This window comes from Hypanus sabinus, chromosome 11 (assembly GCF_030144855.1).
Source record: "Hypanus sabinus isolate sHypSab1 chromosome 11, sHypSab1.hap1, whole genome shotgun sequence".
NCBI classification, from domain to species: domain Eukaryota; kingdom Metazoa; phylum Chordata; class Chondrichthyes; order Myliobatiformes; family Dasyatidae; genus Hypanus; species Hypanus sabinus.
Window position 1 is genome coordinate 43515070 of NC_082716.1, and position 13179 is coordinate 43528248.

The following is a 13179-nucleotide window of genomic DNA, read 5'->3' on the forward strand; positions in this document are numbered from 1 at the left end:
CATCCATTGTTAGTTGGTGGCAATGAACTGCTCTAATATTCTCTATGTTGGGAAAGGAAGAGAATCTAATTTATAAAACTTCAGTAAGGAATCCTGTGGAAAATGCAAAATAAAAGACATGAAATGTGCATTAACCACAGATCTAGCATAGCAACTGAGATTTTCAATTCATGCTAAATTTTATTCAGTTTGCTCGTTCTGTTTATGGATCAGGAAAGTAAGTATAATGAATTTTAAGCTTCTATTAGTCAAATGGTGTTTGAACTTCCACAGATGTATGTATATATCAGGAGTGCCAGGCACAGGAAAAACTGCAACAGTACATGAGGTGATGAGGTGTCTACAGCAGGCAGTGAAGCAGGAAAACCTCCCGTCCTTCCAGTTTATAGAAATCAATGGAATGAAGCTTACAGATCCGCATCAATGCTATGTACAGATATTGAAGGTAAAACATAATTTTGTGCCAATTTATAATCATATTGTTAAATTTAAAAGCAAATGTGTTAGAACAGAGAATTGTACAGGCCCTTTGGCCCACAATGTCGTGCCAGCCTTTTAACCTACTCTCAGATCTAAGTATTAGGCCTGGAGAGAATACTATTAGTTATTATGTATAGTGTTTCTTAGTCTTTGAATGTTCCATTATTTGCAGACAATTTTAAATAACTTGGGGTAGATCAAATTTTCCTTTATTCCTTTCCTGTCATTCAGAATGATTATTGTGAATACTGTGTCACCTTCCTGTACTAGCCCCCTTTCCCTTTATTGCCTTAATACTCTAAACTCTATCAATATCTACTGATCACATGCAAGAAAAAATCTGAAGATGCTGGAAATCAAAGCAACACGCACAAAATGCTGGGGGGCATCGAAGGGCCAAAATGTCAACTGTATTTTTTCCATAGACTCTGCTGGGCCTGCTGAGTTCATCCAGCATTTTTTGTGTGTGTTGCCTCATTATCTACCAAGATAGGTTACTGCATCTACACTTAACAATTGAACTGTGTTGTGAAGACGACTGAACTTGGGACCGTTCTGAATTGAATCGAAATCCAATTCTTGCACTCATGGTGAAAAAATCTCCTTGCCTCAGTGACTAATCCACTGATTTGATTGTGACCCCGACTTAAGATACCCCGTCCAGTGAAGCATCAACTCTGCTTCTGTACTTATATTTTCAGAAGGTAGTTGATGAGGTGTGTGTGTGAAAAGTTATGGTGGAAGATAGAAGTTTATGGCCCGAAGTTACATTGGCATGGATAAGATACTGGCTTACTAATATATGTGTTAGCACACGTGTCTCTTTCTCTAGTCCTCATGATTCCAATGCCACAGAGATTAGTGCTGGTGCCTCCACCTTATTAAAATTTTTATAAATGATCTGGGTGAATGCAGCACATGTATGAATACTAAATTTGCCAGTGATATAAAGCTAGAGGACAAAAGAAGGTTAGAAAGGAAATTAACTAGGCTAAGTCAGTGGGCAAAGGTCTGACAAACAGAATATATGGTGGGAATATTTCGATGAAGAATTAAAGAAATTGCATCAAAATAGTTCTCTGCTCAGAAATACAAAGGAATCTTTTAAAATCTAACAAACCTGAAAGATCGTCAAGGGCCAAAGGAATAGACTGTGATTTTTTTTTTATGTGAAGTGTCCAACTGGTCCAACTATTTTCTAACTTGGTGAGAAGATTTTTTTTAAATTGTTGTTGACAAAAACAGAAAAGCATATAATCTAAGTGGGGAGAGATTGAAGAATTCTGAAGTGCAGAGGATTCTGAGTATCCTAGTGCTTGATTTACAAATGCCTGGTAAATGGATACAGTAAGAAATTAGGAAAGCTAACGATATTACTGTTTATTCCTAGGAGATTTGAACTGAAAAGTGGAGAGATTATGATTACACTTTGTGGGACATTAGTGAGGGCACATCTGCACAATGTTGGGCTCCTTATTTAAGGACACTTTAATGCATGAAGGGCAGTTTAGATTAGAATATAAGAAACTGGAACAAGCCAGTTAGCCCATCAGATTTACTCCAGCTTTCACCAAGACCCTGACCAATCCAGTCTTGGTCTCAGCACCACGTTCCTGCTGATTCAGCATCCCTCAGAGTTTAAATGTCTGTCAGTCTGGGCCTTGAATAGTTTCAGTGAGTGCACCTCCACGGCTCTCTGGGTACAGAAATCCAGAAATTCACAATCCTTTGAGAGAAGAAATTCTTTCTCAATTCCATTTTTAACAAGCAATCCTTTTTTCTAAAACTCTGCTACCTAGTTCTACGTGCCACCCAATAGGGCATCATCCTCTCTGTGTGCAGCCTCTCAATTTTCCCTCATAATCATATTACAATAAGGTCACCTCGCTTTGTAATCTTATTATCACCATTGAGTTACAGGCCCAGCCTGTTTATTTGTTCTTCATTTTCCTGTACTTTCGTCCGAGGAATCAATGTTGTACACCATCTCTGGATTGTATTCTCTTTTTGAATATGGAGAACAAAACTGCACAGAGCTGTAGGTGCAATCTTCAATGAAAAAACGTAGACATGTATTAGACAAAAAGGGGACATTCGGCTGACATATAGAATAGGGTCACCCATCTAAAACAGATTATTTGAATTCTGTTTTCTCTGAAGGTCAGTCTTTAGGCCCATCATTCTTGAGGGACCCATCATTCAATATCGGAGCAGGTCTGAAGGGCCAGGTTGCCAGCTCCTGCTCTTCATTCCTTTGAACCTTGTCAAGCCTTTTAAGAATGTGGTACATTTCAAAGAAATCTCCTCTCATACTTCCAAACTCTGTAGTACACCTTAGTCTGTTTAATCTCAAGCCCCACTGGGTACAATATGGGGAAACTTTTTGCTGCATTTCTTCCATAAAATAATAAATCTTTCAAATACATATGTGGAGCCCAGAGCCATACACAATGTTCCAGATTTAGTTTCACCAGAGTTCTACACAAATTAGACGGAGATGCCTTGAGTTTGTGCTCAAATTCTCTAGACTACAGGTTCCCCCCGCAATCCAAAGGTAGAGCATTCCCATGAAACAGTTTGTAAGCCGAAACGGCGTAAAGCGAAGAAGCAATTACCATTAATTTATATGGGAAAAATTTTTGAGCGTTCCCAGACCCAAAAAAAAATAACCTACCAAAAATAACCTACCAAAAGTTTCGAGACCGAAACTGGTCTCGGCCCTAAACGTTGACTGCTCCTTTCCATGGATGCTGCCCGACCTGCTGTGTTCATCCTGCTTTTTTGTACGTCTTGATTTGACCACAACATCTGCAGTGTACTTTGTGACCCCTACATCCCACTTCCCCCCCCCTCATGAATTTTCAAAAATCTTCTGCATTAGTATTTAAACTTACGATAAATCTAGATATGCTAGAAATGTCAAATACTCGGGGACATAGCTTTAAGGTGAGAGAGGGGATTAACAGTGCAAGTTTTTTACATAGAGAGCAGTAGGGTCATGAGCTGTGAGGGTCATGTTTTTTGACTTCTCCAGTGCGTTCAACACCATCCGCCCTGCTCTGCTGGGTGAGAAGCTGACAGTGATGCAGGTGGATGCTTCCCTGGTGTCATGGATTATTGATTACCTGACTGGCAGACCACAGTACGTGTGCTTGCAACACTGTGTGTCAGACAGAGTGGTCAGCAGCACTGGGGCTCCACAGGGGACTGTCCTGTCTCCCTTTCTCTTCACCATCTACACATCAGACTTCAACTACAACACAGAGTCTTGCCATCTTCAGAAGTTTTCTGATGACTCTGCCATAGTTGGATGCATCAGCAAGGGAGATGAGGCTGAGTACAGGGTGACGGTGGGAAACTTTGTCACATGGTGCGAGCAGAATCATCTACAGCTTAATGTGAAAAAGACTAAGGAGCTGGTGGTGGACCTGAGGAGGGCTAAGGCACCGGTGACCCCTGTTTCCATCCAAGGAGTCAGTGTGGACATGGTAGAGGATTACAAATACCTGGGGATACGAATTGACAATAAACTGGACTGGTCAAAGAACACTGAGGCTGTCTACAAGAAGGGTCAGAGCCATCTCTCTTTCCTGAGGAGACTGAGATCCTTTAACATCTGCTGGACGATGCTGAGGATGTTCTACGAGTCTGTGGTGGTCATTGCTATCATGTTTGCTGTTGTGTGCTGGGGTAGCAGGCTGAGAGTAGCAGACACCAACAGAATCAACAAACTCATTTGTAAGGCCAGTGATGTTGTGGGGGTGGAACTGGACTCTGACGGTGGTGTCTGAAAAGAGGAGGCTGTCCAAGTTGCATGCCATCTTGGACAATGTCTCCCATCCACTCCATAATGTACTGGTTAGGCACAGGAGTACATTCAGCCAGAAACTCATTTCACCAAGATGTAACACTGAGTATCATAAGAAGTCATTCCTGCCTGTGGCCATCAAACCGTACAACTCCTCCCTCAGAGTGTCAGACACCCTGAGCCAATAGGCTAGTCCTGGACTTATTTCCACTTGGCATAATTAACTTATTATTATTTAATTATTTATGGTTTTATATTGCTATATTTCTACACTATTCTTGGTTGGCGTGGCTGTAACGAAACCCAGTTTCCCTCAGGATCAATAAAGTATGTCTGTCGGTCTGTCTGTCTAGTGCCTGGATGCACTGCCGGGTGGAGACAGATGCAATAGTGGTGTTTAAGAGGCGTGTAGACAGGCCCGTGAACGTGCAGGGAGTGGAGGTGGGTTTAGTTTAGCAAGGTCAGCACCAACATCATGGGTCAAAGGGCCCATCCCTGTGTTCCATCTGACAGGTGGCACTTTTACACTAAACATCTCCTCACTACTATATGAAAGTATTAGCTGAGATTACAGAACATCTGCAGCAGAGATTAAAACTAGTCCTCTGCTTTGACCACACTAACCAGGTGTTTCAGTTTACTATGGCACGCGGAACATACGGAATTCAGGGTGTACGTTAGTCATTCTAAATGCTCCTTCATGTATGACTCTTAAAAGTATTATGTCTTTATTTCTACACAGTGGATTCCAGTTTACTAGGACCATATATTTTTGCCCATTTAAGCTGCTGCCCCATTTAGCAGGTTTCATGGAGATAGTTGAAAAGGGAGAAAAAAGACAAACTACTCTTTAACTGAGTAACACATTGTGTATTTAAATCAAATACAGAACAAACTAGAACACCACTACAGTACTATAGAACTGTGTAATAGTTATCGATGGAGGAACTCGTCCAGTATATGCTGCTGTGTGGTTTTGATTAACTGTAAAATCAGCACAGGGACCCAGTACAGATAACGGACTGCCTTCACACAATGCTTTCGAGAATTGCATCCTCCAAATCCTCGTTTTCATTGTGATGTTCAAGATGATTTTCAATACCTTTAAAATTCTTCATGGTTTCTAACTTGCTGAAGCAGTTAAATCATTTCATTTTCACTCCTGGTTATTTCTCACCAACTACCAGTGACAAAAATCACTGCTTTTTGAATGCAATTACTCACAGCTGACACTATTTGAAGGCTATTTGCCCTATGCACAGTGTAGTGACTAACAGCAACATAAGCACACATGAGTGACAGGAGATAGAAGCTTTTGCGCAACAGTCTCCTGACCCAATTAAGCAGCATATTGTACAAATAATGAAGGGTATCTCGGCTATTTCCTTGATTAGTTTTTGTTCTTTAAGAATTTCCTAAATAAACGGCTGTCCCAATTAACCGATGGCCCAATTACCAGGATCCACTGTATTCTATATAAAATAGATTACGAAGATGTGTTGCCAATTTGGTTCAGTTAGATGCCCTATTGGAAAAAAAAGACTGGGAAGCATTACTGAGGTGGTGCTGTTGAAATATCAATCCAAAATCATGTGCTTGTAAAAGATTCAGTATTACAATTAAGAAAGCTCTTTTGCTGTCCAAGACAGCATTTTCCTTCAACCAAGACCATCAGAACAATTTTGCTGTGAAACTTTCCAGTGATAGAATGTCTCTACTTATCAGCAATTTAAGCATTTGTAAATGTAATTTATTATACCTTTGTATCAGCAAAGTTGTTTTTTTTTTAATCCCTCTTGCTTGCTAGCTATTGACGGGGCAGAAGGCCACTGCCGACCATGCTGCTACGTTACTGGAGAAGCGATTTGGTACACCAGCTCCGAAGAGGGAGTCCACAGTATTACTGGTTGATGAGGTGAGGATCTTCTGCAGTTACATTCAAAGGTGCCACAAGTTGGAAGAGTGGACAGGAATCCTAGCAAGAATGGTCCCTTCTGTTTGCTGAAGAAGGAAAAGAATGGATGATGTGTCAGGTGGTGCTGTCTTATTGAAGGTGACTACACCCCAGGGTTCTGAAAGAGGTGGCTGAAGAGATTGTGGAGGCATTAGTAATGATCTTTCAAGAATCACGAGATTCTGAAATGGTCCTGGGGAAATCGAAAATTGCAAATGTCGCTCCACTCTTTCAGAAGAAAGAGTGGCAAAAAACCCCAGGAAAATTATAGGCTAGTTAGCCTGACTTCAGTAGTTGGGAAGTTGTTAGAGATCATTTATAAGGATGAGGTTTCGGGTTACTTGGAGGCACATAATAGAATAAGCCAAAGTCAGCATGGTTTCCTCGGGGGAAATCTCGTCTGATAAATCTGATGGAATTCTTTGAGGAAATAACAGGCAGGGTGGACAAAGGCGAGTTTGTGGATGTTGTTTATTTGGATTTTCAGAAGACCTTTGACAAAGGGCCACTCAGGCTGCCAAACAAAGCTATTGCCCATGGTATTACAGAAAATCTACTAGCATGGAGAGAAGATTGGCTGCCTAGCAGGAGGTGAAGAGTGGGATTAAAGGATGTTGGGATTGCTTCCTTTTACATTATATGTCATTGAATTGGATGATGGAATTGATGGCTTTGAGGCCAAGTTTGCAGACAATATAAAGATAGGTCGAGGGGCAGGTAATGTTGAGTAAACATGGTGTCTGTAGAAAAACCTGAACAGTTTAGGAGAATGGGCAAAGAAGTGGTAGATGGAATATAGTGTAGGGAAGTGTATGACCATGCACTTGGTAGAAAGAACAGAAACATAGACTATTTTCTTAATGGGGAGAAAATTCAAAAATCAGAGGTACAATGGGACTTGGGAATCCTTGTGCAGGATCCCTAAAGATTAACTTGTGGACTGAGTTGGTAGTAAGGAAGGCAAATGCAACATTAGCACTGATTTTGAGAGGGCTAGGATATAAGAACTAGGATGTGATACTGAGGCTTTATTGGTCAGACAGCACTTGGAGTATTGTGAGCAGTTTTGGGCTCCTTATCAAAGAAAAGATATGTTGACATTGGAGAGGGTCCAGAGGAGGTTCACGAGAATGATTCCAGGAATGACACGATTAACGTATGAGAAGCATTTGATAGCTCTGGGCCTGTACTCATTGGAGTTTAGGAGGATGAGCAGCTATCCCATTGAAACCTATCAAATATTGAAAGGCCTTGATGGAGTGGACATGGAGAGGATGTTTCCTATAGTGAGGATGTCTAGCACCAGAGAGTACAGCCTTAGGATAAAAGGGAATCTCTTTAGAACAGAGATGAGGAGAAACTTTTTTAGCAGGGGGTGGTGATTCTGGAATTTATTACCACAGATGGCTGTGGAGGCCAAGTCATTGGGTATATTTATGGCAAAGGTAGTTAGGTTTTTCTTTCCCGCTCTGGCCTCTTACCTCTTCTCCTCACCTACCTATCACCTTCCCCCAATGCCTGTCCTTCCCTTTCTCCCATGGTGCCCTCTCCACTTCTATCAGATTCCTCCTTTTCCAGCCCTTTACCTTACCTATCACTTTCTAGCTAATCCTCCTCTTCCCACCCTCCCCCCCCCCCCCCCATCTTTTTATTCTGGCATCTTCTGCCTTTCTTCCCAGTCCTGAAGCGGGTTCTTGGCCTGAAATGCCGATTATTTATTCATTTCCGTAGATACAGCCTGAGCTGCTGTGTTCCTCCAGCGGTTTGTGTGTGTTGCACTGGATTTCCAGCATCTGCAGAATTCCTTGTGTGTGAGATAGGTTCTTAATTATTAAGGGTGTTGTGGCAACCCACTTCCTAGCGTACTCGAACCGGCTCACAAATAGTCAGCGTGCAGGCACAAAGGCCAGGTCCGCAACAAAGGGAGAAAAGCCTGGGGGGGGGGGGGTTTGTGAGTACGTGTCTCTTGGAGCATCCGTGCCCTGGGAGGGCGGGATGAGGGAGGCTTTAAAAGCAAGGCTGTGAAGTTTGAATAAAATCATCTTTAATTGCAGTTTACCGACTCCGTGTTGTTATTTTAGCGCTGCGTGTAGCACACCGCTACAGTGTAATGAATAGTCTAATTCTGCTCTTTAAGTCTTTGGTCAAGGTGGTGGTGTTTAATTGAAAGTAGAAGGAATTATGGAGGATGATCTGTTGGACTCAAGGTATCGATGAAAGGAAACATTTGTTGCCAAAGGTGAGAGGAGAGAGTGTGAGTGTGGAAGTGCTGGAATTGGAACATATGAGACGGAGCCCTGTCAACTGACAGAGCAGCAACCATGGTTATGGCAAAAGCAAGACCACTGTAAGAACTGGTGTGCTCAAGTACGGTTTCTGGTTTAACCTAAGAGGCTGAAACAGCAGAGCAACACAAAGGCATGGTTAAAAACAAGAAGAAAAATCTTCAGTAAAATGATTAGGTGTAGTAATGGTCATTTGATAAGGTGCTGCCATTAACAGGCTTAAACAATACTATGTGCCCCTTCAGACAACCATGGAGCCCGTGATTTTTCTTGGCAGAACCCAAATTAGGTTATTAGTCAAATGTCAATGGTAGGTAGCTGGACTGTTGACACAATTATTACTGTTTAAAGTTCACTTTTGTGTTCGGCTCTTGTTGCATGTGAACACATTCTGCTTCATTTTCTGAGGAGTTCCAGATCTTCAGTGGACATCCCTATTTGGGGTCTTGAAGAACAGAAAGTCACTAATTGGGCCTGTGACTCAGGCCTCGGCCTACCCTGGGGGTGAACTGATTCAACCCTTAATAAGCCATATCTATATTCAGTGGAGATTTTTAGGCTTCATTCTCATAATTTCAATTTTACTTTCATTTACTTTCACATTATGCTAACTGCTCCCTTGATGTTAAATTTATCTTGCCTTTTCTCCATCTGAGAAGGTAATAAGCCTGTAAGGAGATCTGGAGTTAATTTGTTCTGAACAACTATAACCTTGCGTATCATTGAGTAAATTATTGGTAAGTGGCACTCCAAGCACTGCTGACTGTATATTCCATCATTTTGGTGACTGATTAGCCAGGTAGGCTATCTATCTGGACTAAGTTCACAAAAGGTCTTTGAGGACAGGATATATTGGTGCACATTGTCACATCAGTGCTAATTAGCTTTATTACAGTAGTGTGGCTAAAGATACACCTGGCTCTGGGACATGGATATTTGTGTACAACCACAGTATTGTCCTGTCCTGTCCTGTCACCCTTTGCAATATGTAGCCATTTCCCAAGATCATGTGGCAGGCTTGGTGGGGGACGTAACGTGGAGCTGAGGACGATGACATGGCTGGCACCCTTTCCGTTTGAAGCGCTGGCGTTCTTGCTGTGGACGTCGCTGGAGCTGTACCTTCCCACAGGGTAACTAGCTGTCCACTGCAGCTGGATGTGGCAGGGTTGCAAAGCTGTGATCAGATTTGTTGGTCACTGGATTGCTTAGCTCCGTCTAATGATGTCACCTCCAGTGTTTAGCCTAATGGCCTCGTTTTGCATCCTCATCAGCTTGGCATCTCGTTTTTTTTTGGTAGACCTGGTGTTGCTTCCAGAATGCGCTTCTGTGATAACCATTATCGCAGGGTTCAACACTTGAGGTTAGTGCTGAGAATCCACTCTTTTGTGGATTTAAGCCTCTTAGACCTATTCCAAATTTTTCCAATTTGACATATTTTCATACACTGTAGAGAGTATCCTCATTAGGAAGATGGTTTCATTATTGTGAGGACTGTTAATCAATATTAAGAAAAATAGATGTCTTTTCTGAGGATGTGGTTAAATATAGATGACCTTCATGTAAATAATCTGGATGTTGCTACATCCCTTGGAATGAAGCTGGCTTGAACACTGATGGTGCTGTTGTGTTTGTGATGAAGCCCCCTAATCAGAGTAGCAGTCCTTGTTGTTCTCCATGTTCGTGCAAGTCCTTTTCAATGTTAAGGAGGACTGATTCATCATGTGAGATGGGAAGTAATCAGCAAGAAGGTTCTTTACTTGGGCTTGTATCGAGGGTCTACTGATGTCAATGTGGGGACTTGCAGCAATACCTACTCCTGACTGTATATCACTATGCTGTCACCTCTGGTGGGACAGGGTAGCCAGTAATTGTGGTAGAGATTTGCTATAATGTATGGCCTTCAGAGTAAAATTAATTAATGTATAGGACAAGTGTCCCAGTGTAGACATGTCCTGAAATGTTTGTGGTGCGGATTTTATGGCAGTGGACCTTTTGTGAACTTAGTCCATTGCCCAAGTCAATGCCAGCTGTCTCCTTCCTTATCATGCTTTGATACTAGTACGACTGAGTGCTTGAGTGAAGGTGATGTCCTCATATCCTCACAGGAGCCTGGTGAATCAAATGAGTTTTAATGACATTCTTGTAGATTTTACTGTGTTAGCTTTTTATTCAAATTATTTACTTAACTAAGTCTACATAGCTCACTTGCTATGGTGGGACTTGCTTTCCAGTTTCCTGATACATGGTGTCCAGTGACATAACCACAACACTGCTGTCCCCATCGGCCAAAAAAAAGCGCAGCAATATTCAGGAAAACGTAATTTCCAAGCTATATATTATTGTTGATTTGTTGCTCAATCAATTGTCTTAGACTCTCTGCTTTCACACATTTGAGGAATGATTTAACCACAGTTAAGAAAAAGATGCACCTGTAACTTGCCTATGGCATTTCCCTGAAGTACCTTGAGATGTTAAGTATACTACGTAAATGCTGTTCTTGACATACTCCAGATTCACACTGTCTCCAGGCAATCTGGGAAGGACCCATACATTCTGTGTTTTTGGATATGTATAAAAGAAAGTATCCAATTTTGGAATACTTTCAATAACAATGTTGCTGATAAATATCAAGTAAGAAAATCAAAGATAGCCCGCTTGCTTTTTGCCCTTGCTCTGTAACCAACACCCAAGCTTTGTGTTTCTTTTAGCTTGATCTTTTATGGACCCGGAAGCAAAATGTTATGTACAATCTCTTTGACTGGCCCACACGGAAACAGGCAAAATTAGTTGTTCTGGCAGTAGCTAATACGATGGATCTTCCAGAGAGGATCATGATGAACCGGGTGGCAAGCAGACTGGTGAGTCCTTTACTGACAACAAACTATTAAATGTTTTCTTGGTATTCAGTGTAATGTTATTAGTCATTCTGAATTCAGTCTTAATCAACATACAATAATAGCCTCTTCCATGGTTTGCATTCTTTTCAGTGACATGAAATTTAATTAACTGTTGCTCTGCATAATATATGTAGATTTAGTGAGATAATAAAGTTTTTTTTTAAAATGTAGGGCCTGACCAGAATGTCCTTCCAACCATACACCTATAAACAGTTGCAGCAAATCATTTCTTCCAGACTCAACCGATTGAAGGCTTTTGAGAATGATGCAATTCAGCTAGTAGCCAGAAAGGTGAGTGGAATCTGGTTAAGTAAAACTGGAAATTTTGAGTTAAATCAGGACTTCCAGTAAGATGGCGATTGTTTAGCTGCTTCGAACTTTTCCTCTGTCATTCTCCCTATCTTTGCACTTTATGTCTCCATTCTTAAACCTTAGTTAGGTATTCTATTAGGTCTCTTTCACTTGCCTGCAAACACATCTATCTTATAATGTCTACCAAAAGTACTGAAACTGGGAAAAAGGAAACATTTATCTCGCATCGACTCGACTTCTGAAGATTTAAAACGCCGTGTTCAATACTTTGAGACTTTCTGTTCCAGTCTGGAGGAGAAGAATTGTAAACTTTTTTCCAAAATGGTGGATCTTGAAAACCGGAGCAGACGTTGCAATCTACGAATTCTTGGTTTGCCAGAGTCCACCGAACAGGGTTCTCTGGTGAAATTTTTTTCCGATTTTCTCTGTGAGATCTTTGGGAAAGAATCTCTTCCGAATCCACCTGAGCTTGAAAGGGCACACAGGATCTACGTTCCCCGTGCAATTCTGGGTTCCGGCCCACGACTGGTAATTTTCTGCTTTCATCAATATCAGGTGAAAAACCGTTTGATTATGGAGGCACGCCGTAGAGGTACTTTTGCTTTTAAAAATTCAGTCATTCGTTTTATGGAGGATTTTGCCCCCCAGGTTCTGAAGATGCGTGCTGAGTTTAAAGGTGTAATGAAAGTGCTTTTTGATCGTGGACTTAGACCCTCCCTTCGAAATCCAGCCGACCTCCAAATTACGTTTACTACTGGAGAATATAAGTGGTTTAAATCAGTGAAGGAGGCTGAGGCATTTGTTGGAAGTCTTTCGGCCATCCAGTCTTCTTCTGAACCCGGTCAGACCTTCTAAAATGGATAAGTACCTCTCTTAGTAAAATTATTTTTTCCGGACTCAGACTTTACTTGAATAACTCAGACATTATCTATTGAAACTCTAAGGGCTGTAGACGATCTCTCCCTGGACTTGGTGCGTTTTTTCTAAATAGTTATTCTGAGTTTAATGTTTCCCTGTGGACGTTTAGATTGTACTTGTGTAATCTATTTTATTCTTGTATAACTTTATCTATAGAGTTCTACAATTGACTCTAACTTGTTTTGGAGGTTTGGAGTTTTTATTGAAGGCCTCCCTGTTGGTTGATTCACAGTTTAAGTTTTGTTTTTTTTCTGTAAATGGTTGATAAGTACTCTCCTCGAATCTATGATTTCCCCCTTTTCTCCCTCCTTTTTTTTTCTCTTCTTTTAACCTTCTTTAATTTTTCGCGGGTAGTTTTGGTTTTCTTCTGATTTTCTTTGTATTAAGTTTTATACTTCTGCTGAAGTTGTTCCTATTTGTAATTATGTTTTCTAGTGCATAAACTGGTTACCTTTTGCTATAGTATTTATCCGGAACTATTGTTAATGACACAGAACTGGAAGTATTATTTGGGTTAATTTTTTT

At 41.1% G+C, this 13179-nt stretch overlaps 1 protein-coding gene across 2 annotated transcripts in view; it reads left to right on the forward strand.

Annotated features, from left to right (window-relative positions):
* The window catches only part of orc1 (origin recognition complex, subunit 1), a 40924-nt gene that overhangs the window by 14936 nt on the left and 12809 nt on the right, over window positions 1-13179 (forward strand). For both annotated transcript variants that reach the window (XM_059984246.1, XM_059984247.1), the window contains exons 10-13: window positions 274-445; window positions 6096-6203; window positions 11236-11385; window positions 11596-11715. In XM_059984246.1, coding sequence (XP_059840229.1) covers window positions 274-445; window positions 6096-6203; window positions 11236-11385; window positions 11596-11715 — 550 coding nt within the window. The remainder of the gene's footprint in view (window positions 1-273; window positions 446-6095; window positions 6204-11235; window positions 11386-11595; window positions 11716-13179) is intronic.